The sequence below is a fragment of the Letharia lupina genome (genome assembly GCF_014066315.1).
Source record: "Letharia lupina isolate WasteWater1 chromosome Unknown contig_11, whole genome shotgun sequence".
Classification (NCBI taxonomy): Eukaryota; Fungi; Ascomycota; class Lecanoromycetes; order Lecanorales; family Parmeliaceae; genus Letharia; species Letharia lupina.
Window position 1 is genome coordinate 1175384 of NW_023502980.1, and position 27959 is coordinate 1203342.

Consider the following 27959-nt stretch of genomic DNA (forward strand, 5'->3'; position numbering starts at 1 on the left):
AGGGATTATCTTTCTCTTATTACTACTAGAAATACGCTAAGCATAATCAAATCTACACCTATCGCAATAAAGCGAGTAAATAGAGGCTACGGAGAAGGAATATTTTTAATAGCATATAAATAGCCTTACTTTTTGTTTTTGCCAGTATTAGAATAACTCAACACTCGCTACCACTAGTACTCATTCGGCCTAGTCATTAATATATAAAGGCCTTCCCTATACATAGATATCCTTCTTCCTAAAATATCATTAAGAATACCATATCTAGTGATAAGTCTCATTATAGCAGTAACTGCATACCCAGGTATTTACCAACAATATACGTAACCCAGCTTGTTCAGCAAGTTGGTTTCATTGCTTTCTAGTCAGCTCCTTTCCGCAAACAAGGTCATTATGACGAGATCGAACGTGGCAACGTGGCAATGCGCCCCAATCTCTGGTAGCACGTACTCGTCGATCAAGATCCGGGAATCGCTCGTCAGTGCGACGACAAACTGTTGCAGGATTTTGACACAGCTCACGTCGTTCCAGTTATGCCGCACTTTCCGCAGGTAGTAGAATTTGGCACCTAACTGTTAAAAACCCAGGTCAATTCCACAGGAGGCAACTCACTGGCTCGATAGATATGTCGAGCCAGGAGCGTACCTTGAACCGCTTGTTCCTTGGGGTAATCCTGTGATAGGACTGTTATACTGTCAATTGGCAGCACCTACTCAACCATGTCCGGTAGATCTCCAAAAGCTCGCCCGACCCTTCCAACAATCCACCATGTCCAGCCCAACCCAGTGGGTTCTAACCAACAAGCCTACCGATCTCCCCGAACTCTCTGGTCCCAATCAGACTTTCACCCTCGAAACGGCCTCGCTGCCCTCCCTGAACGATGACCAAGTCCTCGTCAGGTCGCTCTATATATCCAATGACCCTGCCCAGCGTGCCTGGATTATCAAGACGTCGATACCGAACGTCTTTACGTTCCTCCAGTCCCGCAAGATGGCATCATGCGCGCTCGATCGATCGCCCAAGTCGTCGAGTCCAAATCGTCCAATTACAGCAGGGGCGACAAGGTGTTGGCTACAACAGGTTGGGCGGAATACTCGGTGCAGGACGCCGTGGAATGCCAGGCCTGTGAGGACATCCCCGGTTTGAGCGCCACGCATTATTTGGGCGCTTTCGGTTTGACCGGCTTGACGGCTTACTACGGAACGAAAATCATAGCGAGGGTGGGGAGGGAGGATACTGTTGTCGTCAGTGGAGCTGCAGGGGCTACGGGGAGTATGGTCGTTCAGATTGCGAAGAAGATGCTGGGGTGCAAGAAGGTAGTTGATATAGCGGGGAGTGATGACAAGGCCAAATGGGTCGAGAGTTTGGGAGCTGACGTGTGTCTGAATTACAAGAAGTTCTGCTTTAAGCAGGATTTAGTCAAGGCGACTGATGGCTTTGTGGAGGTTTATTTCGACAACGTCGGAGGCGAGATTCTCGATCTGATGTTGATGCGGATGAAGCAGGGAGGCAGGATCGCTGCTTGTGGGGCTATCACCGATTATAATAGAAATGAGAAGCAAACGACCTTGAAGAATTGGTTTGAGGTTTTCTCGAATAGGATTGAGATCGAGGGGGGTTATCACTAAGGACTTTTGGGCGGAAGGAAAGGGGCCGCAGGCTGTGAAAGAGATGGTGACAGCGGCGAAGGAAGGAAAGATCAAGGTGGGCGAGGAGAATGAGACTGTGGTTGATAATAAGTTTGAAGATGTACCGAAGACGTGGATGTCGCTGCTTGAGGGGGCGAACACGGGGAAGCTGGTCACGAAGCTGGTTTGAGCATTGAGTGCACCTAGGAATGCTGAAGAAGGTTTGAAGCCTTTTGACTGGCTTTCCCTTTGTTCTATAATAAACTGATCTCGAAGTTTTGTGTCATGACTTGCTTTCTTCTCTTCCGCGCAATTTTCTCTTTCTTTGAGATACGGCTTCAGGTAGCCATATAATAACTCATTAGTATACAATTTGGTTTACCAAGACGAAATTCTTTGGCAACGGGCGGGCATTGAGAAGAAAAAGACATTTGTATATTATTGGCAATGCTAGTCTTAGGACTCAGTATGTCCTTCGAGTTGGATAGTTTGGACGCCAGATGAAGAAGGATCTTTCGCTAGCAGCATTCTGTGGATAAGGGGGAGCCCGAAGGAATATTGTCTAGGCAATTGGGCATCAGGCATCGTTGTGGTCGTCGGCGGGAGCTTTCTCAAGTGATTGCACATTCTGCTTGACTGGTAGAGAACATACATGACGACTTTTAACTCGAGGTTCCTGTCGATCCTACCTCGGTTCATAGCCAGCGCCGGTTTCTTGCAGTATGAGACTTTCGGCTCCGGGGATACGATGGAATAAGACCAACCAGGTATATTGGGATCAAGGTGATCATTTCGCCGCCTCGCTAGTACCATATGTGGAGACAGGAAGGTTTTGTTGAATATAGTGCGGATTCATTCTGGTTTTTGACAGTTTTTGGCCCGTTCAAGTACTTGGAAGAACAGGTGAGAACGGCATTTTTGCCTCTATGACAATTGTCCTTGTCTCCATGATCTGGGCTCACTTCACTGAAGGAGCGGGACGCTTTTGTACGAATTGACTCTTCTCATGTACATGACAGGTTCAGCATCAACACCCATATGCCTCACCTTAAAGATGTGTTGAGCTTGCGGGACCTAGCCACTATGAAGCTTCTCAGTAAGCAACTTCATGTCACGAAAGTACCTCATTCCTACTCAAACCTCTCCATCAGTCTTGCCTACTCTCGCGATAATGGCACCAACGTGGTCAAAAGATCACATGGACTGGCTTCCAGGACTTGAAAGCCTATCTCACAGTGGTTCCAACGCGGTTTCCACTTCTCGTGCAGCGCTTGAGACCAGCCTGAACACACAAACAGCAGATTCAAATGTCGATGAAGTGCAATACTCCATCGTCTGCGACGACTGTGGTAAACATTTCTGGAGTCGTTCCAAGGCAAACTCTCATGCCGCGCTGACAGCACACGTCCTTCACGAGGAGATTGAGTCGCCCACCGTTTCAAACTCTCCTGCTGCCACTCCGGCGTCTGCTCCAGAAACGACCACGCCTTTTACTCCTGCTATAAAAGTGGAGGCCAGCCCAACCACAGACACTCCCGGCCAAGAAGAACGCGAAGGTAGCGGAGACGGTAAATATTCGGTGTGCTTTGGCTGTGGCAGACACTTCGGGAGCCGTGAGGCAGCCTATAATCACGCCAAAGCAGAACACATGCAGGACACAGAAATGGTGCCCTCGAGCGCTCCTGATGGGTCTCCTACCTTTGCTGCTGTCGGTCCTGCGGTAATTCCTACATCCCTTGCTGCCAATCCTAGCATACATCCAAGCTCCCTTTACCAAATAACTGGTCCTGACACCACTTCTCTTGCTGCGAATGGAGGAATAATCCCGACATCCCCATACTGGACTACCGAAAAAACGCCAGATTATGCAATTTTTCCTACTTCTCCTGTTTACAACCGAGGCGTAAGTCCAACTCTCATGTACAGGATTGCGGGTCCAACTAGCGACCATGCAATGGCCCTACTGCGGAAAGAGATTGCTCGTCCTCCGGTGCCAAATGTGAGTCTATGAGGCCGTATGTCGACTAAAAGGGTCTCCTGCTGACGTTTTTAGCCTGAGTCTCGGGCTTCTCATTCTGAGGATGACGATAGCCTTCGCCGCTCTTCGGGACTCTCTCCGAGCCCAACCACATCCGATTCGCCTTCAACACAAGATCTTCCACGCTGCATGAACACAGGCACTCAGACGTTTTTTACTCCTACCACAACTATTCCAACATCTCCGAGCTCCAGCTGCGCAACACTAGAACACCCGCAGGTGATCTTCCCTCCTGAGCTTTCCGATCGCATCTTCTTCATAGTAACCCCCTCTGGCAATCGCAAAGGTCCCAGCTTCATCATGGGCCTGGCTGAAGCACAAAATGCCGTGACGTTCCGCGCTGGCGTACGTGGTCGACTGGAGTCTCAGGGCGAGCTGGTCGGCTTACGGGAAATCGTTGCCCGTGTTCCAGTAAGTAACTTCCCCAGCCATCTCTTCCCTAATCCCTACCTTGATTTGAACCGCAAGACACGTTGCTGGGGTACATCAACTACTGCAGCTGTCTTCTGACTTGGTTCTCGAGCTTGAAAATGAGCTTTCTGACTGGAGTACTTACAGTGGCTTCCTGTGCCTGTATATGCCGACACTAACGAGGACCACTATCACCTGCTCATGGTAGTCAAATTCTGGCCAGAATGGCAAAAGACAAATGGGAATACGTCTTGCCACATACTTGTCACTCTTGAGGACGAGAAAGAGGACAAAGAAGAAGGCGAGCAATAGCAAAAAGAACTAGGCAAGGCGGAGGACTGATGGCCGCGGCACTTTGGAGACAGGTGCCTCCGGACTGGAGAGCTTAATGGAAGGAGTCTTGGGGGCAACGGTGCACTTGCGTCTATGTATGTCCGATTGACAAAGCACACATGATACCGATCACTTTACAAGAATTTTTAGAATCATGCTCGTTTCCGCGCAGTGGTCTTTAGCAAGCTCGAAATTAAAGGCGAGAACGCACGTACTCAGGACATCCTTTTTCACAAGAGGGGGATGTCGAAACGGTCTGCAGTGAGCGGCGAGTCTGGCCATCGTATCACGCTGATGGACGTCAAGTATTGGACCGGTTGGAAGGAAGCATACGGCTTGTGCAATGTGTATGTTGGTATCGGAAGAAGCTCGTGGTGACGGGATTGTATTGCCGTTGCTAGAAGTCGAAGTCATCCATAACGGCTTCTGTACCCTGCCTTCAAGTAAATAGAGAAGATGCGGAAAAGCGATCTGGGACCGTAGGATACGTGCTTTACGATCGAATTCTGACCGTCTCGATACCTTTGCTACGGAAGAATTGAAAGTCTCGAGATAATCTTGAGCACAAAGTTCAATATAGGCTCACTCGATGTCAGACATCAGATAGCATCACAGCAGATCGGCATTGTAATCGTTTGAAGCTCTATAGGAACTAGCAATCGAGCTGTCCTGTACTGAGCTGGAGAATACTCCACCCTGATCTTGGCCACGACTCTACATGAGGCATCCTAATGTTGTTGACGTCTCGAGAAGGACAGCTACAAAAAAAGGATTGTCTAAAGTAAACGGGTTCTATTAGCGACAGTCATTAAAGACCACACTAAAGAAAAGCCGGGCGACTATCGCCACAGCTTGACTGGGGGCTAGTGAGGGCACAGCACACACTTATAGCAGGATAGCCGAGATTGCCATGTTGGAAGAGCCTTAAATAGGCGGTATTCCTCTCGTTGTAAGAAGAGGTTTTTACACTTTTTCTTTTCTAATATTAGATGAAAGCAATTTTTATTTGGAAAATACATTATTCTTACTCGTTGCTATTCAGCCATTATTAATAGCCCCTAAACGTTCTTACAAGTCTACCGCAAAGGCCATAGCTGTATATTAGACTACCGCCATCAGATCATCACCTCTATAAAAATCGTTTATAAAAGGATCCTCTAATAGACTCCTCCCCTTATCTATTCTCGCTATACCTTCTATTTACTAACTAGATCTTTTAATAGAATTACTTACCTCGTTAGACTCAATCTATAATTTCTATATTATTTAATTATAATTAGTTTATTAGAAACTTAAATAAGTATAAATTAATAAAAATAATATACTTTAAAATCGTGACGAACTCGCTCGCATATAGAATAAGATTAATAAAATCTATATTTATCGCTAATTAACTACCTCTATTATATATTAACTTATACTCTAGACCTCTATATTATCGATCTATTAGTTATTTTTATTTATTTTATCTTCTTAATTATTATCTATATCTCTTTAAGCTTTATAGCTAATTTTAATCTTATTATAATAAAAAATATTAATATTATCTAAAATAAAAGTAATATCGCGTTACTTCTTTTTATATTAAGATAATAATCTTATAATAGCTCTTCTTCTTCTTCGTTTTAAAGTAATAAATTTAAAATATATTAAATAAATCTACTATAAAATATTTAATATTAAATATCTTAATAAGCTATTTAATAGTTTTATTAATTATCTTATTAATAACGATAAGAAAATTAAGAGACTTAAAAAATTGCTTTAATATTTCGAGGTCTATAATTAAATTATATATTTCTTTATCTATAAAATAATTACTTTATCTCTTTAAGAAGCTTTATTAAATTATCGCTACTATATTTCTAATCTATTAATTATCTATATCTTTTAATTAATACGCTATTTTTATAAGATCTTTATTTATAATAGACTTTAGCTTTATTAAGACGATATCTATATATAGCGAATATTCGATAATTATTTAGAAAATCGAATTCTAAGATAGCGACCTTCGTCGATTTAATTAAGAGTCTATTTATTATATAATTTACGCTTAAATTAAGCTTTATCTTAGATATATCGTAATATTACTCTTATATTTTCTTATTAAAATATTTAAAATCTTTAATTATTCTATTATAATTAATTTAATTATAATAAATTATATAATTCTCGAAGTTATCGCTATCTATATATATATAATATATATAACTAATTATATTCTTTTATTAGCTATATTAATAAAATCTTCGCTAATATTATCTTACTAAGTATAAGATTCTCTCTTATCTCTTAATTATAATTATTATTAAGAGATCTTAAGTCGATAATTAAATTATTTCTATATATACTTATCTCGCTAAGTAAGTTTTTACTAAAAAAATATAATCTATTAAAAAAAGACGGCTAAAAGAAATAGCTTAAGAATTATCTTAATTAGATATTCGCTAATACCTTACTCGTAATTATCGCCCGCGATATTAAAATAAGCTATTAAGGTCTTAATTAATTACTATTAAGTAAATCTTATTTTAGTATCGCTATAATACTTAAAATATTATTTAAAAATCTTTAAAAGTAGAAGAATAACGATTATTTAATATGATTAGATATAAAATTCTTAGAATACTTTATTTTATCTTTATTAGACTTTATTTCAAAGTATAACGACGACTAAAGAAGAATTTATAATCTTTTCTTCTTACGATTATAATTCGTTAATTACTATATTTATAAGATTTATAAAGTATTCGAGTATACTATATTAGATAATACTATTAATATCTTACTCGTCTAGAGTAAGAGTATAATTATAATTAAGCGAGATCTCATTAACGTATTTAGATATATCTCTATAGCCGAATTAAATTTTTAGTTATTAGATTTCTTTTAAAATAGCTTTTATTATATCGATAGATTTTTATTATTTAATTTATATATTATATTCTTTATTTTCAATTTATTCGCTAAGGCCCTTTATTAAATACTCGTTATTATTCTATTTTAAAATATCGTTTTTTACTATTTAGATAACTATTTCGCTATTCTTTTATTTAATAATAATATAATCTAATTTAGCGACGACTTTAATATTATTTATAATAATTATAATTTAAAGATAAATTATATTAAGAATAAAAAAAATACTCTAATTGAATTTTTAGAAATTTAATTTAATAGCGAGAAGATAGAGGTTAAGCTCTTTTTTAATAAGTTAAAAAAAGCGAGAAAATCGATAAAAGCTCTTCTAAATAGACGGAGTATTCTCTATAACGAGCTTAAGTTAATAATAGATTTACTATTCTTCTTTATTAAAGTAATAATCTTTAATAAGACTTTTTTAAGAAGGTTCTATTTCGTATTATTTAAAAAATAAAAATATTATTATATTATCGCCGTAATCGCAGCGGATTTACGCTAGTAAGATATCTTCTTATTTAGATAGAATAAAATATAACTACTTCGCTATATAATTATACGTTATTATTATTCTATATAGATAAACGCTTTTAATAAGTATAAAATAGAAGAGTATATTCTCGAGAATATCGCTATTTATTTTAAATTAGATAATATATTTAATATATACTTCGCTACTCGCTATCGTAAGAAGAATATTTAATTTAAAGAGATACTTATTATTCTTATAGCTATTTGTAGATAATTATCTCACTTATATTAATTATATCTTACACTCTATTATAATAATAATATTATTATCGAGAATATTAATAATAGTTCTATATATAAATTAGCTATAGTATCGCTTAGATAAATAATTATATTATTTACTTAATATAATATCATTTATAATATAATTTAAATTTCTATTAAGTAAAATACTTTAATCGATTTATTTTCTCGCTTTAAATTTAATAAAATTATTAACTTATATTTATAGTTAAGCGCTCTTAATTTATATAGAAATTATTAAATCGTAATCTATCTAAATTATAATATAAGAAGACTTCTTTAGATTATAATATTACGAGATATCTCTAATAAGATCTAGTTAATAAGATAAGAAGTAGTTATTAAATAACGAAGGTCTTCTATATCGAGTTTTATACTCTATTAAAAACTATCGCGTTTTTCGCTATTATTTAATTACTTATTAACTAAATAGTATATTTAATTAATTATTATATTTAGATTAAATCTATTAAGACTTATCTTATAAATATCTATTTAGTTTATATAAATATAAGATTTAAGAATCTCGAGGTCTTTTATTACTTATTATTATAGTAGATAATTATTAATATTTATAGATTATATAGCGAGGTCGATATTAAAGAACGTTATTTAATTACGCGAGATTTATTACTTTACATTCTTATCTAATTTAATAAAACTTCCCTTAAGAAAGTTATCTTATATATTTTCTTTTACTTTATATTTACTATATTTCTTTATATAAGCGAATTTATATAATTTGAAATTAAATTTAAGAATAGCGATTTCGAATAATAATATATTATAAGATATTTAATTACGCTATATAGCTATTATATAAAGCTATTACTATTATTCTTAAAAATAAATTTATTTAAAAGAAGGATTACGCTATCTATTATTACTATAAATAATAATATTTACTTTATTTATTCGCTATAAAACTTATTTACTCACTTCTCTATTAGTAGATTATTATCGCTATTTAATTTAAATAAGGCCTTTATAAGATAATATATTATCGCTACGCTATATAATACTCTATATATATTTAATTACTTAAACTATTATTTAGAATATTCTTTTTATAGAGAGATTATTATTTTCGCGAGAGATATCGACTTAATTAATAATAAGATTTAACTACTTAGTCGTTAAAAGTCTAACTTATATTATTTATATATCGAGATTTATTTAGTCTATATCCTTATCGCATTATATTATCTTTAGCGTTTTTATATAATTTAAAGCTAATAAATTTCTATTAGATATAGATTATCTATTTTAAAGATTTTTCTAAAGCTAAATTATATAATAAACCGCTATCTATATATTATTAGATCTTAAAATCTAACTAATTATTATTTAGAATTTATTTATATATATAGTTTTTATAAGATATTTAGCGAGATAATATTAGTCGCTATAGTTTAATTAAGAATTAATAAGAGTATAATATATACTTATAATAGAATAGTTAAGATTATTATATTAAAAGAGTCTTAAATAGACGATATTTCTATCTATTTTTTACTTTTTATTCTTATTTCTCTCGTTATAAGAAGAGATTTTTATACTTTTTTTATTTATTTATATCTTATTTTTTTAGCATTTTCTTATATTTAGATTCTAGATCTTCTATTTTATATAAAGAGAGTTTTTCTAGAGCTAAGCTATATAGTAAATCGCTATCTATATGCTACTAGGCCTTAAGACCTAGTTAATTATTATTTAGAATTTATTTATGCGTATAATTTTCGTGGGACGTTTAGCGAGATAATACTAGCACTTTAAAAAAGACCACGCTAGAGAAAAGACCACGCCAAGAAAAAGACCTGTTGGTACCTTACGAATCTCAATGTAAGTACCAGAAAAGCCCGCTAACCTGATTTTATTAGCGGGCCGCCTCTTGTGTTCAATCCTTGGACAAAATCTGAAAAAGGTTAGCGGCAACTTGTCGTCGAAACTCCTCAGCACAAGGTCATCCACCTGCTCAACGCCCCAGACGCCAACTGCCGAACTTCATACCATCACCAGATAACGACCCACACATGGTCGTCAAATCCAATTACATCTGACAGGTCGGCACCATGCATGCGGGAAAACCGATCACCGAGTGCCTGCAAGGACTCGGTTTGCTTGCGCCGGGTCCCAAACCGACCAAGTGTCAATGCTCAGCTTTGGCGAAGACTGTTTATGGACACATCGCTGGGCTTATAGACTCCATCGAAGAAGAAGATCGTGCTATTGATCATGCCAAGAGCCTGAACGAACGGATCGAGGACCGAACAATTGAGTGGGTAGACAAGTATAGCGATCTCTGGACACTCAAGAACCGTGGCAGCCTCTTCCCTCACGCACCAACGTAACCCACCGAGAAGTCGATGTACGTACTCATCCGGAGTCATGAATAGTACGAAAGCACGCGATCGCTCATCATTTAGCAGCATTGCCTCTTGGGTTGAACAACTCGTACGGAATAAGCTAGATCGCGCCGACTCGAACAAGAAACATAAGGGGGCAAAAAGTCTTCTGGACGGAAACCCCAGCGACGACAATCAAGCTCAAGGCGTTACGAACGAGGGCCCCGTATCTAGCACGCAAGACGTCGAAAAGGTGATATTCCCGCACGATCTGAGGCTCAGAATGGTTTGTATCGCATGGACTGACGAGAAGGTTTGGGAATAGACCTCAGAAGCAAGCGATGAAGCTAGCGAACGCGCGGCTTTTCCAGAAAGTTCGAGCCACGATGAGGAAGCAACGGGCTTCAATCAGAGTCTGGCGCCCCACATAGTTCCAGCAATTCCAGCAGCTGCTGCAATTTTCAGTCCGGCGCCTACGCTCGGCGCCTACGCTACAAGCATCGGACTTCAACGCTATTACCGCATACCGGAGTCCCAAACCCCATCCAACCCAGGCCGATAGACCATTCCAGGACCCTCATCCAGATTTTTCGCCCCAGAACTTCTTCACATCTTTAACATATCCCCCCACCGCTTTCCCCCAACCAATGTTCCCGCGAATTATCTTCCTCGTTCGGCCTCCAGGAGACTACAACCGATCTGCCGGACGCATCATGGGTCTTGCTGAGGCGCAGGACTTTGTGAACTTTCGTGCTGGCACGCTCGAAAGACTCGAGGCTATTGGTGAACGCATCGGCTCAAGGAGGTTGGTTGCTAAGCTGGAATGGCTGCCTGTACCGGTTCTGATGCAGAATAGTCATGACCATCACTTCTTGCTTGAGGCGATAAAGACATGGTCAGAGTGGAAGAGACCAAGTTTGTGCGTCGTCTATATCAGTCTTGAAGACGAGGCTTAAGAGTCAAAAGCACTCATGCTTATGCTTCTTGTGCCTTATGCTAAGTCAAAGACAGCAAGATGGATGCGACTTGATGGGCGGTGGAATGTTCATATCAACCGCATGCCCTGGTAGAGGCCACAGGCATTTCAATTGGAACAATCCCAGCTGAGATGATCCCTGACTTGGCTGGAAAAGTCACAACTTTCAAGCTGGCGTTCGAAAGCGCTATGTCGCTTATTGCTATCATACGCGCGGCTGTTTAGCGTGTGCAAATATGATCGGAAAGCTTGGCGTTTTCGCTTGTGTATGTACACTTGGCATTCTCAGTTCCAATCACATGGCAGCGCATGCTAAGTCATGGTAGTCAAAGTTGCCTACAAAGGATGTACGGTGGTTGCACTCGACGGGGTAATACAGTCTTTCGTCGTCGAGCACCCATAGGATGATGGTGTTCTATCGCAGTGTATCATGTGGTTGGCTAGGAAGTAGTGATGCAAGAATCGGGAGGGTTTTTCCTGTGAAGTGAGCACCTTGCTGAATTGCCCGTTGCATGAACTTAGATAGATGACGTGGAAGAAAAGACCGTTGTCAAGACGGGATGGGAAGTCTATCGATCAGGTCTAAGTCTTGAGATGTCAGGGATTCTTGAGCGGTCTCTGGGAAATGTGATTTGAGGTGACGAGGTCGTTTCACACTTGCTCAGCCATCTTCGTTGCTGGTCAATCCTGGAAATTTGGCAGCACAGACGCTGCAATTGATGAACTCCTTATCTCATATTGAACGACAATGTGCTGTTCTCCCAATCCATGCTGCGTGACCTTGTTGGGATGGACCCTGATATTGTTGTTAGATAGATCAGGCAAGGGAAAGGCAAGTCTCAAGTAACCGTCCTTGGCGCTCCGTCCGTATGCTACTTTCACCTCACGAATATATAGACTACTCGTAGCTCAATCATAGCTTACTCTCCTTTGATAGACATCTTAGACGCCACTGAATACCAAGAGTTGAAGACGACGTAACCAAATCCGGCCGGCTCCAAATGCATAAAGCATACCGCACGCCGCTTCAAATATCCAGACTCTGTCCACAATTGACAGCCTCTCGTAAAAGGATAGAGGAGAATTTATGCAATAAGGGGAAGATTAGCCCAGCGAGGGTTCCAAGCGGGAGAATAAGTCAGAAGACGTGGATAGAGGGAACCTCGAGGATATGAAGCCCCACTGCGGCGACAAAGTATAGTGATTCCTATTCGTGAATAATCATTCGGAGACCATGCCTGTCGATTGCACTGTGGGACCTGGATCGGAATCTGACAGGTTTTTGTTGAAAGTAGGATACCAGACATGTTAGAAATTGATTGTGACTGAAAGACTGATTGTTGATTCATGGGATGTACGGATATTTATGTACACAAAACAGGTGGCTGGTGGCTAATACGCGACATGTATGCGATAGCCGAAGGGGCTGGTATTGTAACAGTTTTGCCTGCCAAATTATCCCTCTATTCATGAATCCCGATCCATTCTAGTCTTCATTTAGTACTCTTGGATACGAACAGTCACTAATGTTCTGATCAATAGCCACAAACGTATGCAAAAGTGACAACATGTGAGCTCTGAGGGCTGAGACTCAGAATTGTTTGAGATTCAGCACTGAGTTTCAATTTATTCCATATTTACACCTGACTCTAGATACATGGTCCGACTCTCCTTCACATAGTCTCTGGTAAGACTCTATATACATTAAAACCCAGCGCCTTCCTCCACGCAACCATTGCAATAGCAAGACAACCCAAGTCTCGACGCCCCCTTCCGATTCTCAACCCCACTCCAGATCCTGAGAATAATCATCGACTCTAAAGCTTCTCTACTCCTGCACAGGCACGCAACAAAGCAGATAGCGGTGATACGTGGTTCAAGTATCGCTCCCATGACCGATGAACGGCGACCTGCCAAATTCACGGATCTGGTTTACCCCGAACCTGACGCCTTTCTTGGCTAGTGCTAGGTTCCTTGTGGCAGGAACAGCCCTCGGGCCGTGCTCGTCCTCATTGTCAAACATGCCATGGGCCATGTTCGCGGTTCCCGTGACTGCGGGACGTTTCAGGATAGACGTAGGCTGACCCCGATGTGCTCGGGCGGGTGCTTCTGGAGGTGGCGAGTAGCTTGCTGGCGACGCAAGAGAGGTGTCGGTAGATCCTAAACCAGTTCGGAACGGTTCTTGGTTCTTGCGCCGCAATTGCTCGTATATTTTCCACAGCTCTGGGGTACTGGGACGATAGCCAGCCGGGATATTCTTAAGGCCAAGTCCGGAGCCGTCGCCCTTACTAGAGAGCATAGTGCTCTCAGTAAATCTCGCGTAGTACTCCTCAGTTTCTTTGACGAACTCCTCCCAAGATGGAACGCCGTCGGCAGGTGGCCATGCCTGTGCAGTCCTTTGGGGTGTTGGCAGTAGAAACTCCGTTCGGAGACGATTCCTCCTGATCCACCTACGAAAGTAATAGACCAGCGCTACGGTGATAGCAATTCCTGCCACCGCCCCAACCACAGCAGCGGCAACAGTGACAGCTGGTTTTGACGTCTGGGATGTAGCACCGATGGGAGATGGTGCTATAGTAGGGGCGGTCGTTGTGGATCTAGGAGTCTGCACTGCTGCCGGTTGATATGTCGTCAGCGTTCCGTTCGAGTATACGCTTATTCTGTTGGTAGCACCGCAGTACTGGGCATGATTGCCACTACAAGGCAAGTTGCAGTCAGAGTCGAATGGTGCGAGAGTACCGCCATTGTAGATAGCATTTCCGCAAAAACACTGGTGGCGGAATTCCAAGCCTGAGACAGAGTAGCCAATCTGAGAGCAAGACCTGACGCATGACTGGATAGTAAGATTTGAGTCCGCAGGTTGCTCAATAGGAAGCACGCGTGCTTCGGAATAGTCGATGTAGCACCCTTTATACGCCCATCCCACGGGAAGGTCGTCCGCTGTCATAGAAGGTATAGCTATCGGTGCTTGGGCAGTGTAAGGCACCGGTGCAAGGGTCACACCGCTTGTAGGCTGATTCGTCTGAGCCAGTACAGCTGTGGTGTATCCTGATTGGTCGATGAGGTAGGTTGTCTGCTCGAGCCATGACGCAGTGGCAGGGACGGACCCTATGTCAACGACTACTATTTGGGAGTCAGAGTATATGGTATTGGTGACCATTTCCGCAAATATGGCTGGTCAGATAGAGATGGCTGTTGGAATGCTCATTCTCAAGTAGTGAATATGATCGGGATTGATGGAAAAGGAAGACAAGCAGAGAAGGAATAGTGAAGTCCCAGAGGGGCGGGCTATTCCCAGCTGGCTTGTGCAACCCGTGCGCACGGATGAAGAAAGACATGCCAAGGCTCAGTGAAGGTGACATGAAAAGTGCTCTTAGTGAAAAGGAATATCTCCTCTAATTCTGTTCTACGATAGGGCTGTATGGTCACTATGTAGTGAATGTCTTGTCTTGTGCAAATTGATTTTCCAGACTTCTGGTGTTTCTCTGGGAAGCTCCCGGAAGACAAGGAAGCGTAGCAGCAATACCAGTAACATGATACACTCGTCGAAAGAAGCACAGAGACAGATAGATTTCTCTTTGTCACTGTAGCAAGTAAGGCAAAGATGGTGGTCCGGTGCGTAAATTCGAAAGGTACACGGCAGCAGTATGATTGCTTAGCGGAGTTATTTCTGATGAGACAAACATGCGACATCACTGGCGCCCACTAGGCCAATAAAGCCAGACGATGATGATGCATTAAATCATAAAGTAGAATCATTGATTCATTGGTTCTGTAGTTCCGGTTCGGAGGCAAAACATCCAATCCAATTACCTAGACTGTTTCGCTACGGGATTCCGTATGTTTCGGCCGCAGCATGCCGTGTGCTGCTGGTCAGCTGGGCAGTCGGCCGTTGGTCCCATATTGTGGGGTAGGTAAGCGAAATGCACTTCGTTCCTTTGGGATCAATTGGAGATCTTTGATGATTACTATGATTCTTACAGGAGCCCTTAATTGTTACTCAGAAGATAATTGGGACAAAGGCAGCAAGACGTTCGACTTCGTTGACGTGAGTGGGGGTTTTGGCGCTGGTGCCGCCAACAGCGGGGTCTGTTTCTCTGACCGCCAAGCATCCTTCCAAAATTAAAATTCGCCCTCCCATTGAACCTTGTGACTTGAATAGAGCAATTCATACGTGGGATCTGGCGTCTTCTCTGTCAGCGTTATAACATGCCTCTCCCTCCCCGTGTCCATTGCGCCTGCCAACACTGGACTCCCAACCATGGTTGGATCCCCCCATGACGGTCACCCTAGTCACAATCTTCCTTTGACCATATCTACATAATAACATTCTTTGTCCCCAATATTTATTTTTACTCATCACCTACAACCGCTCTTCCGAAAGCCTACATTGGCTCTAGATGCTTTGAGAGGCAGCTGGGTTGCCCTCTGCATTGAACATCTCCCAAAGCCTTCCTCAAGCACCCTCTCCTACAGCTCCCAATCTTTCCTTCCACTCAGCTCGCCCTCCTCCTTAGTCTCGAGGCTACATACCGATCATGGCGTCAAAGGAGCAGCTGAGCGGTCTCTCTCTCCGACCATCAGAGTCCGTCCCAGGTGATCAGGCCGAGGCCAAAACTCCATTTTGGAAGCGAATGTTGGGCGGCCAAGAACCGGCGAGCTCTGGGAGCTCGGTTGATCAAGAAGATGGAAACAAGGGCAAGCCAGAGAAATGGAGCATGGGAGTCCTCAACGACAGACAAACCGATGAGGTGCCAGGTACGTTTTGAGCGCAATGCTACCCAGGTCCACTGCGCGTAGCCTGTTGCGCAACAACATCAGGGGATTCGCCATGGACCGTAGGTATATCCGCGGCTGGCAGTAGGCTGACCCAATGCTTCTCCAGGCTCCATTCTCCTCATGTCCAATACCAAGCACAACGAGCCTTTGGGTCTGCGCAACGCACCAGCGAGAACATCCGCCTCCTCTTTACCTTCGCCATTTCCTCCGAGCTCAGGATCTGGAAGCGCAAGACCCTCCTCCCGCAGGCAACTGTCAGGCCATTCTGTGGAGGAGAAGAAAAAGACCAAAGATGGCAAAATCATACTAGAACCTCAGCCCGAGGAATCAATGAACGATCCTCTGAATTGGCCGAGCTGGAGACGAGATGTTGCTCTGCTTTCTCTTGGCTTCTACTGCATGCTTGGCGGCGGTATGACACCGGTCCTCGCCGCTGGCTTCAAAGAGGTTGCAGCTACATACGACGTCTCTATTCCACAGGTCGCCCTTACCACTGGTCTGTACATGATGGGGCTAGGTGTGGGCTCGGTAGTTTTCTCGCCTACGGCGATCCTGTTTGGCAAACGCCCGGTCTACCTCGTGGGCATCGTCTTGTTCATCGTGAGCGCGGTTTGGTGCGCAGTATCACCAAACTACGCATCGCTAGTCGTCGCTAGGGTATTCATGGGGCTAGCAGTGAGCCCAGTCGAATGTCTTCCATCGGCTACCATTGCTGAGATTTTCTACCTACACGAGCGGGCCTATCGACTTGGGATATACACATTGCTCCTCTTGAGTGGCAAGAATCTGATACCACTAGTTAGTGCGGCTATCATCCAAGGCTTGTCTTGGCGCTGGGTTTTCTGGTAAGCAATCCATGGTCTCAGCCAAAGAAGGTCCAAAAAGCTGACAGATACTAGGATAGTCGCCATGGTCGTTGGATTTTGCTTTGTGCTCATGTTCTTGTTTGTGCCGGAGACCTTCTGGGATCGGACACCGCGGCCACGTTCAAGAATCCTCAGACCAGGCCTAGCAGGTTTATCGAGAATTTTCCACCATACGAGTAACGCGCAGGACGAGAAAGGTGGGCTGTCTGCTGGTGGCGACGGGCCGTCGGATATGAGAAGACTCGCCATTGGCAACTCAGCATCCGCCGCAGGATCCGGCCGCGCAACGATCGCCGAAAGAAGGCAGCAAAGGAACGCACAGCACGTTGGATTTGCCGATCAAGCTCAAAAAGAGAGCGAAGATTCGTCGGAGAAGGATGACGCAGTCTTGATCCCGGAGTCAAAACCTCAAGGAGATGAGGACGGGCGAACTTCTCGAAAAGGTGATCAGGCCGAGGGCGCCCAGTACGCTGGTGAAGAAGTCCCTCGATCTTTGTCACCAGCGAGTCACAAATTTGCGGCAAGGATTGAGCCTAGAGGCGAAGGGCCCCAAACGCCTGGTCTTCACAACTTCAACTCTCCGTTCTACGTCGCCACTGAGAAGCCAGGTACCGATTATTTGAAGAATGAGCACGAGGGATCTGAAGTCATTCCCGAAACGCCAGGCTCGACCGGGACGAATCGTGAGACAGCGGCAACCAGTGTGGGGTCTCCGGTACCTGGACCTCAACGATACACCACGTACCTCCGAACTCAGCCAGCCAAGACGTACGCGCAGACTCTCAAGCCTTGGAATGGCAAGCTCCGACACGAGAATTGGTTGAAGGTCGCAATTCGCCCTTTCATTCTTTTCGCGTACCCATCCATTCTGTGGAGTACTTTGGTATACTCACTGAGCATTGGCTGGCTGATCGTCCTTTCCGAATCGGTCTCTACGATATTCGAGAACAAGGCAACCTACAACTTTACTCCGCTTCAGGCCGGGTTAGTTTACGTTTCCCCCTTCATAGGCGGCGTGTTGGGAACCGCTGTGGCGGGTAAAGTGAGCGATCTCATTGTGCGCTACATGAGTCGACGCAATGGCGGTGTCTATGAGCCCGAGTTTCGACTGGTCATGGCGATTCCAGTGACAATTGCGACCTGTATTGGCCTGATGGGTTACGGGTGGAGTGCTCAGGAGAGAGACAACTGGATCGTGCCGACTGTGTTTTTTGGCATCATCAGCTTTGGGTGCGCGCTGGGTAGTACCACTTCTATCACTTTTGCGGTGGACAGCTATCGCCAATACGCCGGTGAGGCTCTGGTCACTCTCAATTTTTCGAAGAGTAAGTTGCGTATCTCCGGTGGACAGCATTCAGCGCTTGTGCTAACATTGTTATTTTAGACATCTTCCACGGCCTGGTCTTCTCCTTGTTTTTCAATCGTTGGCTGGATGCCGACGGGATGAAGAACACGTTTGTTGCGATCGGCGGCATTCAGCTGGCTTGCTTGACAACAACAGTGCCGATGTATATTTTTGGCAAGAGGGCACGAATGTGGACGGTGAGGAAGAACTTTATGGAGAAGTTCTAAAGTTATCGTGGATGAAATGAGAGGAGAAGTGAGGATGATGTTGGGCATGTCTATACATAGCAGAGCCCAGAGCGAGGAGTTGGGGGCAGTATTCTGTGTTCTTCGCATGCGAGTAATTTTGGGGAGGGAGGCACAGCAATTGCGTGAGCGTGATAAAATTGGATGTTGGGTTCCTAAGCGCACCAGGCCAATTATTCTTAGGCTATGTACTTCGAGGCGTGTTCACTTCAATCTTCTCAAAATGCCGAGTCAATTTCTATGTTCTCGTGCATTCATTGGTCTCCGCGGCAGCCAGCAGAGTAGAGGTTGAAGCCTGGAATAACCCGGCCTGATAAACTCTTGGCCTGGGAACAGGAAGTCTGGAAAAAGAGGCGCACTCACCCTCTCATGCTCTGATCAATCCGGACCTGTTTCATCCCGCAGACCACCAGCCTGAGTCGTGTTTGAGGCGTCTCTTTTGAGTGAAGGACCAGATACAGAAGGGTAAGCCGCTTCGCCTGCGCCTCATAGCGACATACATCCTGAGTGAAGAAGTTGCATTGAGATTTGAGGGAAGCAATTGTCAAGGCAAAACTCTGTCGACGCAGCTCCCTATTCAATTACTTTACAGATGATGGCCAAACAGACCAATCGCATTCATACATTCAGAAGGTTTATGCGTAGCTTTATGCTAATGAACAAGAGGCATAAGTCTGATGTTGTGATGAATTTGGATAAAAGTATAGGGGTAGAGTACTGGGTGACTAGAGTAAGTTACCTTACTCACTTTAACTGATTCCATCCATCCTCCGCCTCTGCGGCGCGACCCTAAAATGGACCACGACCACGGTCCAACTTTCGCCCAAATTCGACCCCGCCTTTTTCTTTCCTTCACCACTTTTTTTTGCCTTTTCTCACTGCGCCGGGCAAAACACCACATTGCTGCTAACATTCAACGGCCCCAACATAGATAGAAATGGTGGGAAGACCACGGACCATGCAGAAACCTTCAATTATGTCCAGCCCTTCTCCTCACATGCTACACCAGCTACCCTCTCGTTTCATACTTGTCTAGGAGCAGCGAGCGTTACGGCACAGAACATGTACTTTCCTTTCACCCTGCTGCACCACCCAATTGCCGTCTTACCGGCGCTGGATAATCTCAGTCTAAGAGAGCATGATGCATGGAGATCGTTTCTTCATAAATGCTGTCTGCTTGTTTGCGTCTCACAATTCATGTTTAATGGCGCGGTGTTTCCTTTCGTTTTCTTCCTCCCACCCGTCCTCCCCCCCGTCATACCTTTGAATATTGCTCCGAGTGGCAATTGGGCCGACCCGTACAGCACCGTCAACCCAAGGATCATCTATCATTGTTGAGCAGCATCTCATCTACAGGACAGATGAGCAAGGCCACAGGATGACGCCAACTCCATTCTCGCGAGACCCCACAAGGGTCACGCATGTTGTTGTCTTAGCCGTCTTCTCCTTTCTCGCACTCGTTGCGGTTATCTTCAGGTTGTGGGCTCGAAAATTACAACGGAACATATGGGAGGCGAATGACTATCTTGTCATTGTCGGCTTGGTAGGCGTTGCGCCAGACAGGAAGCACGTGAAGACCGTCTGACGTATGCCAGATATGGGCGCTGGCATTATCTGTCTTCACAATGCACTGTGAGTATTCGACGTAACTGCTACGCGCGTCTCAAGACTACATACTGATGGCTCGTAGCGAATATATACTGGGACCTGGGAGGCGATGTCACCCAGTACGGGGATCCTGAGGCCATTGGAAAACTAGTTGTGCTTCAATTCAAGGTATCGCCTCTCCTCCGTGACGGTACCCTATTCATTACTAAAGCATCAACAGGCTCTGCTCGTCGGCCAAGTGACCTGGGCAGTCGCCGTTACTTTCATCCGCGCCTCGATCCTCGCCCTCTACATCCGCATATTCCGGACGAAATCTTTCCGCATGACCTGCTATGTGGTCCATGGGATCAACGCAGTATTCGGCGCCGCCACCATCCTCGGCGCATGTCTCATTTGCCAGCCCATCTCTTTCAATTGGAATCACTCAATAGCAGGTGGCCATTGCGGAGATCAAAAATCGCTGGATCTATTCATTGGGATCTTCAATTTGCTCGTGGACGTGACCGTGGTAGTGCTGCCGATGCCCGTGCTGTGGGGTTTGCAAATGGCTGTGGGCAAGAAGTGGACATTGAGCGGCATGTTTGGTTTGGGCATCATGTATGTCCAACTTCCCTTCGTCCGCCTCGCACAATTCCTTAATACCCATATCCGCGAAACCTCGTCCTAACGAAGGATGCAGAATCTGCGTCATCACCCTCATAAGGATCGACATCACCACGATGAACCACGGCACCAACGCCCAACAGATATACTCCCTCCTCGCCCTCTTCACCTGCCTCGAAGCCCTCCTCGGCGTCATCAACGCCTGCCTCCCCGTCCTCAAGCCCATCTTCAACAGACTCGGCGACTCCGGCGCCTCCGCCTGGCTCTCGTCCGTCATGTCGGGCACGATCCCCATCTTCATGCGCCCGAGCCAGATGGGCTCGAGATGGACGACCCCCGCGGCGACGACGACGAAGAAGAAGAAGCAGGACTCGGGAACGGGGGAGGAGATGCCGGAGATGCCCCGGTGGCCTGGGGGCCCGGGGGGGCCGGCGACGACGTCCCCGCCGCCCCGGTACGTGGACCGCAAGGCGGCGGACATGATGTTCGCGTCACCCGTGGGCGTGAGGAGTCCGTCGTCGAGTTCGCCGGTCCGGCCGAGGGGACCGCCGGTGCCGCCGAAGGAGGACGATTACCGGGCGAGTCCCGCGAAGGACTGGGAGAGAAGGAAAGGCGGCCGGGGCGTCCGGGTGCGGAAGGAGTGGGATGTGGAGAGGGCCATCGGCGAGGAGAGTGACAGGCAGCCTTTGGATCCGCGGAGGGATTATAATTATAATGCTGGGCGGTGAGGGATGCAGTAATGTGCTACGAGCGTACGGCAGGGCGGCAGCGTGTACATGGGGCTTGCGTCGGGTCTACGGGCATGGGATGGGAGGGGCGGGGTTCCAATTGTGGATAATCTCTCGCTTCATTCAACAGCGTCGTTGGTATATGGGTGGGAATTGGTCAAATACCCTATCTGAGTTCGATCTCTACCTTTAGTATCTTAATACGATGATCAGATCGGAAAATCCCCCACATTTCCCCTCGCTCCCTCGCATTGAACGACACGGAGCCCTTTCCATCAAAATGGTGTGTGGCATGCCAGAAATCGCTAGCTCTGTCCCCACGAAACTCCAACTTGCCTCCTGTCTTCCAACATCCCCCCCCCTCCTGTGCAAGTTCCTTTCATCTCTTTTTCCCCACTCGGACGGTAACTGTCGTCTTCCCAACACACCTATCGACCATCTTCAGAATGCAGTTGGTATAAAGTTGAGGGGACCGATGTTTAGACCCATCCACAGCGACGCTAAAACATCGTCATGCGCTTTTTCATCCTTGCGCTCGCCGCGCCTTGCAGCTCTAGCTGCATGCGTGCTGTAAATGTAGTTAGAGCAGTATGCACGACGTCGCCGGACTGATGTGCACCTCCCGCGTGGGCCGGAGCGCTAGGAGAAAGGTCCTGGAGCAACGGACTCTGAAAGATGCGCTGTGTGATTCACGAGGGCAAAAGGTCGTTCGGTGTTTGCAACATTGGCCACGGAGCCAGTTTCGCGAGTCTGTGTCATCGTGCTACGTTACGAAGAACAATGATATTCCCGCCATAGTGTTGCTTCGAATGTCTTGGTCCCGTGGCTGTTCTACTTGAGGGAAACGCCTCGCTGTCGCCGCCAAATTGCCATCATATGTTGGGCGAGGTTGGTCTCTTCCTCCAGAGAAGTGGAACTGTCGACTCAAGGAAGAACCTAGACCAGTCATTCTCTTATCTATGATCCCAGGCTTCAGAGGTACGCGTCGGCCTTCTGTCAACACGATCTCGGAACATGATCTCAACAACGACAATCAAATTCGACGCAGCCAGCATTCTGGAGCCAAATCAGCTAAGGAGTTAGATTTACTGGGAGTCCAAGTCGGATGGATTACCTTATCGCCTATGTCATCCGTTGTTCCCCATCCTTATCGCTAACGACCTTCCTATTCGGGCAGTCAGCTCTGACAATAACGCTTACAGCTGCATCCCGTAGACATCGAGGAAAAGCTACATCTGGCCATGTTGCTTTCTATTGTCTCGGAGGAGCTGTGTAACGGTTTCGTGTTTTGCGGTATTGACGATGTCAGAAAAGAAGTCACTCTCGCCGTCTCTGGAAGGTGCAGAGACGCTGCGTGAGCGAGAGGCGTATGACAACAAAGACGTTTTTGGCCATGAGGAGGAGCACGATGTTCGTAATTCAATCCCATCTTTTCAGCACTGATGCTCAATCACCTCAGTATTGGATAGATCTTTCCATTTTCAAATCTGAAACTGTTGACTGACTCTTCCCTCCTCCAAAGATCAGATACAAGACGCTTTCTTGGGAGCTCGTTGCTGTCCTTATGATAGCCGAGATCGTGAGCAATGGGATGCTCTCTTTGCCTTCGTCACTAGCTGTTGTGGGTCTGGTGCCGGGCATAGTCGTTATCGTCTTTCTCGGCGTGTTTGGACTGTTCACGGCCTGGATCTTAATTCAATTCAAGCTCAGACATCCAGAGGGTATGGAACCAGGTTCCAGCGATATTTTCGAGCTGGATCAGCTGACATATGTTGCACAGTCCATAATATGGGTGACGCAGGCCTGATCCTCTTCGGCCCAGTTGGGCGTGAAGTTCTCTCTTTCGGCACCATTGTCTTTGCTGTCTTCGCTACTGGTGGCCAATTGCTTGCTGGCCAGATTGCTCTTGGCTCTGTGAGTCAAACATTCGAAGATCTGCCCTCGAAATCCAGCCTAACAGGCCTTAGCTCTCCAACGGCAAACTCTGCCTCATGCTCTACACCGGTATCTTCGCCATCCCCACCCTCGTATGCTCACTCCCGCGCACCCTCGACAGCCTCTCCTGGCTCAGCGTGCCCAGTGTGATCAGCATCATCGTAGCTGGCATCGTTGGCATGATTGGCGCAGGCATCAATTTCCCTGTCGCTAATTTCAGTGTAGCCATGAAGACGGATTTCGTGACTGCGTTCATCAGTGTCACGAACCCCGTGTTTGCGTATGCGGGACATTTCATGTTTTTCATCCTGATTTCAGAGATGAAGCATCCTGAACATGCTATGCGCGCGGCTTGGGTGCTGCAGACATTCGCTACCGTGTTCTACGTTGTTTTTGCTGTGGTGTTGTATATCTATGTTGGCCCGACTGTTGCGTCGCCAGCTTTCACGAGCTTGCCTGATAAATGGCAGAAGGCGGCTTATGGAATTGCTATTCCCAATTTTCTGATCGCGGGGAGTTTATATTCGCATACGGCTGCTAAGCTACTTTTTGTGAGGTTCTTTCGGAAAAGTAGGCATCTGTATACCAATACTGTGCTGGGTTGGGCCGTTTGGATAACCCTAGTTTTTCTGATGAATGCTGCGGCGTTCGTACTGGCCGTGGGTGTACCCATATTCAATTATTTGATCGGCATTGCCGCTAGTCTTTTTGCGAGTTGGTATACCTACGGCATAGCTGGAGCGTTCTGGCTGTATGATGCCTGGGTGTATAAAGGAGGGATGTTGGCGCTGAAGACGCGGTGGCCGATGACGGGATTAAGCGTAGCAACGTTGGCGGCGGGAGCATTTATTTGTGTGGCGGGGATGTATGTAAGTATCAAGCAGATCGTGGATGCTTACGCGAGTAGGCAGGTTACTGCGCCATTTAGCTGTTGATCGAGCGCTGTGGGCGAGGCGGATTTCGATACACTGCAAGACAGCAAGACGGTAAGACAGCATTTTTCTGTATTTGAGAAGATAGCGGTTCTCTATCCGTGGCAACTCTTCAAGTCCTCACAAATCCGTCCTGTGTGCCAACATTCTGTATATCCAACTCTGGTAGGTGGGCCGGGATGCCCGACCCTGCCGACACTCTTACTTTGTAAGTTCCCTGTGCAAAATCCTGAGTCCGGGAAGGAGCGAGCTCTGGTACTGTCCCTGATGGTCTCTCCCGGACGTTTTCCTGTCTGAGGATTATCATACCAGTGCCCGCCAAGAGGCAGCCCACGTCGTAGGCCCCACGATGGGCATGCTCACACTGCTAACTCGCAGCCAAAGGGATCAGAAAGCTCAGCCGGAGATATAGCCCAAGACATGACCTAGGTGACCCGATAGCGCAGATGTCGGAGTCAGTGCTTTTCTTTTTGGGAAACAAACCGAGAAACGTAACACCTTCGAAGAGAGGAAGAATCCTTCCGGGTCCGGAATATGACAATCCATCCCAGTTACGAGACAGCTCTGGGGGAGTAAAGGAGCTGTCTGCTGCCGAAACATGGGGTGTGGCCCCAATCTGCTACCAAACAGGAAGGGTTTATTCCGAAATGTACTTACTGTTCTGTCGCGCAATTGGTATCAGCATCGGTTTCGTCACAGGGACTGATGAGCGTCGAATTCTTTACGTTGTGGGACGGTGTTCTGTGAATCCTTTCAGGTCACTATTTGATGTGAAGCTAACGGCTTATCTGACCAAGATCCTGGATCCCGAAGTCTTCGTTGCAAAGCACTTTAAGTTCAGCAGACGGTGAGATGGTCAGCAAAAGAATGCCCGGCCGATTGCATTATTATGCACTTCGATTAAGGCGAACGATCTAGGAAGGTTGATTGCAGTTCGGAGCTCTAGCACGATAGTTCTTTAAGCCCAAAAGAGTGCAGAAGACCAACCACACCCACAATGAATATCGAATAGAAATTCCACTAGAGGATAGTGCCCCTTTGCAATCGTGCTTTCAGTGCTCATACTGGGGATGACTATTGCCGCAAGTCCATTTTATGCTGGCAGCTTTTCTGGCACCAGACACATACCCAGAGAGCATAAGAATTTGCTTGATCCCAGTCCTAGGGCCAGGTAAAACGTGATCTTGTGACTGTCTTGTAATAGTTATCTGTAAGCGTTCTTGATCGCCTCTCTCAGTTCCAACTCCTTTCTCCACAAGTTTCGCCAATCCTGCATGTCTTTCTCTCTCTCTGTAATCACATACGTGTCTTCAGTGGAATTCTGTCGTTGCTGATGTATATACGCCAGCTCTGCATACAATTCTGTAGTCGATGAACGTGTACTAGGGCTGGTGAAATAATGTACCACCCATGCCAGGTTTGCAGCCAGGAAACCGCTCACCACCAAGTAGATCACAATGTATTCCAACCGTAGTATCTTCTTGATTACTGCAAGTGTCATCGAGAGAGAGAAAGGTTAGGTTTCATGATGTATGATGGATAGTGGATGTTGAGTAGGCCAGCCAATTACTCTACAGTATGTTGCTGGAAAGAGCCGCCAAGGCCGCTACCCACAATGTACAGCATCCCTCCGCCTCGACGCATCTGCCTACCACAAGCACAATGGAGCTTCGACAACATCTGTACAATCAATGACACCTACCCAGCCATCTGCTGCATCGCCAAATCTCCAGTATGCTGCCCAAAAGAAGCCGCCAATCCCACATAGACCTTTCTCAGATCCCAATCACCTAGCCCCCGAAGATGCATTTTACGCGCACTCACCACCTAGAAGACAGCTGCCCATCGATCGATATAGCGCCCTGGACAGTATATCTACTGTGACCGATGGTCTGAGTATTAGACCAGCAGGCTCTACTCGACGGAGACGTGGCAAAGATAGAGCGCGCAGCGGAAGTCGAAGAGGGAGGGGTGTATGGAAAAAATTACTATGGGTCAAGCAGAAGGATTGTGAGTGATCATCTACCTAGAATTGCTCAACGATGTAAGTCTGACGATGACTGCAGATCCCGACAACTACACCGACCCTCCTACCTTCCTGTCCCATCTTCAACGAAACCCCCGTCTTCGCCCCTACGACTTCTGGCCCCTGGTAGCAGACTCGACCGTCATCGTCCAGCATATTTCTTCCGTCGCCATCTTCGTCTGCTCCTTCGTTGGCATCTACCAGCAACGTGTTTCACCAGTCTCGGTCGTCAGTTGGGGCAGCGCTGGCACGGTCCTGGGCTGGGTGCTCTGGGATTTCTGGGTTGGTCAAGAAGCAGCTTCAAAGATCATCGCAGAGCCCCATAGCAACGGCGAATCTATCAACGGCTCCGCGCTGAGCGGCGCTAGCTCTCCCATCAGCACTACAGCCGCGATGCCTTCAAACTACAGCCCCAATTCCTCCACCATCGGCCTCGGGCTGACCCTTTCGACCAACAATTTCCCTCGAAAAGGTCATTCGCACTCACACTCGCAGACTTCAACATCCTCTGCACCCTCTCCGACCCTCTCCCATCACCCGTCGAACCCCCATTTACACACACCTTCGACCACGCCAAGCCAAACACCCCACACTCACTCCCGCCTCGCAACCGCCAAGTCAGCTATCTTGATCTACATCGCACTTCTCGGCCTCTCACCCATCTTGAAATCTTTGACGGAATCCACCACCAGCGACTCCATCTGGGCAATGACTTGCTGGCTCATGTGCATCAACATATTCTTCTTCGACTACAGTGGGGGCGTGGGGGTCAAATTCCATGCGTCCCTAAGCACAAATGCGGCGCTGATGGCCAGCACAGTGCTGGCAAGCAGGCTTCCCAGCACGACGCACGTTTTCAGCTTAACCCTCTTTAGCATCGAGGTATTCGGGCTCTTTCCAGTGTTTAGGAGGTACTTGAGGCATATAAGCTGGCGCGGGCATCTATTTATGACATTAGCATTGGTCATGGGCGCTGGAGCGGGTCTGGGGACGGCATTGAGTGCTAAGCCTCTGTGGCATGGGGGATGGAAGAGAGCTATAGCGGGAGCGCTGATATGGTGCGTCGGCAGTGTGGTCGGCATGGGAGGATGCAGCTGGTGGTTGATTGGGTTGCAAAGATATAAGAATGTGGTTATTGGCCCGTGGGATCCAGCAAGGCCGGTGATTAGGGGAGGACAGTGGGAATAGTGGAAGATTGGTGTATCCAAGCAAAAGAACCACCATACCTGCCGCTCTTCAAGACAAAGGACGGATTCACGCTGACGAAGAAATTCATGCTGTATTCGTGAGCTCTGGCCGAGGCTCACAACATCTCCAGCTCTATACATGATGATTTCTACTTCAGAGGCTGTAACAAAACCTGGGTCGTCTCGAGAAGGGGAATATGAACAGCTGGGCAAAGCGCTCAGCTTGGGTTCAAGACACCCAAGTTATACCCCAACGCCCGATAATCATTCAGCAGGTC

General features: G+C 45.8%; 8 protein-coding genes across 8 annotated transcripts; 7 read left to right on the top strand and 1 right to left on the bottom strand.

Annotated features, from left to right (window-relative positions):
* Positions 1–768: 768 nt before the first annotated feature.
* On the top strand, positions 769–1818 carry HO133_000924 (uncharacterized protein; the record flags this gene model as incomplete). The annotated part of the gene is made up of 3 exons (XM_037291857.1): positions 769–931; positions 982–1586; positions 1630–1818. 3 exons carry the CDS (start codon positions 769–771, stop codon positions 1816–1818), a joined length of 957 nt encoding a protein of 318 aa, XP_037152219.1.
* Positions 1819–2799: 981 nt separating this feature from the next.
* HO133_000925 (uncharacterized protein) lies at positions 2800–4389 on the top strand (the record flags this gene model as incomplete). The annotated part of the gene is made up of 3 exons (XM_037291858.1): positions 2800–3627; positions 3682–4077; positions 4225–4389. The coding sequence occupies 3 exons, from the start codon at positions 2800–2802 to the stop codon at positions 4387–4389; spliced, it is 1389 nt and encodes a 462-aa protein (XP_037152220.1).
* A 5789-nt stretch (positions 4390–10178) lies between these two features.
* Positions 10179–11407, top strand: HO133_000926 (uncharacterized protein; the record flags this gene model as incomplete). The annotated part of the gene is made up of 3 exons (XM_037291859.1): positions 10179–10453; positions 10536–10737; positions 10889–11407. 3 exons carry the CDS (start codon positions 10179–10181, stop codon positions 11405–11407), a joined length of 996 nt encoding a protein of 331 aa, XP_037152221.1.
* Positions 11408–13303: 1896 nt separating this feature from the next.
* On the bottom strand, positions 13304–14587 carry HO133_000927 (uncharacterized protein; the record flags this gene model as incomplete). The annotated part of the gene is made up of 1 exon (XM_037291860.1): positions 13304–14587. The coding sequence occupies one exon, from the start codon at positions 14585–14587 to the stop codon at positions 13304–13306; it is 1284 nt and encodes a 427-aa protein (XP_037152222.1).
* A 1378-nt stretch (positions 14588–15965) lies between these two features.
* Positions 15966–18644, top strand: HO133_000928 (uncharacterized protein; the record flags this gene model as incomplete). The annotated part of the gene is made up of 4 exons (XM_037291861.1): positions 15966–16185; positions 16313–17051; positions 17106–18397; positions 18457–18644. The coding sequence occupies 4 exons, from the start codon at positions 15966–15968 to the stop codon at positions 18642–18644; spliced, it is 2439 nt and encodes an 812-aa protein (XP_037152223.1).
* A 1396-nt stretch (positions 18645–20040) lies between these two features.
* HO133_000929 (uncharacterized protein) lies at positions 20041–21601 on the top strand (the record flags this gene model as incomplete). The annotated part of the gene is made up of 5 exons (XM_037291862.1): positions 20041–20205; positions 20258–20294; positions 20353–20438; positions 20491–20867; positions 20950–21601. The coding sequence occupies 5 exons, from the start codon at positions 20041–20043 to the stop codon at positions 21599–21601; spliced, it is 1317 nt and encodes a 438-aa protein (XP_037152224.1).
* A 1302-nt stretch (positions 21602–22903) lies between these two features.
* HO133_000930 (uncharacterized protein) lies at positions 22904–24471 on the top strand (the record flags this gene model as incomplete). Its single annotated transcript, XM_037291863.1, has 4 exons — positions 22904–23011; positions 23124–23322; positions 23382–23515; positions 23569–24471. The coding sequence occupies 4 exons, from the start codon at positions 22904–22906 to the stop codon at positions 24469–24471; spliced, it is 1344 nt and encodes a 447-aa protein (XP_037152225.1).
* Positions 24472–26159: 1688 nt separating this feature from the next.
* HO133_000931 (uncharacterized protein) lies at positions 26160–27682 on the top strand (the record flags this gene model as incomplete). Its single annotated transcript, XM_037291864.1, has 2 exons — positions 26160–26478; positions 26535–27682. 2 exons carry the CDS (start codon positions 26160–26162, stop codon positions 27680–27682), a joined length of 1467 nt encoding a protein of 488 aa, XP_037152226.1.
* Between the last annotated feature and the right edge of the window lie 277 nt (positions 27683–27959).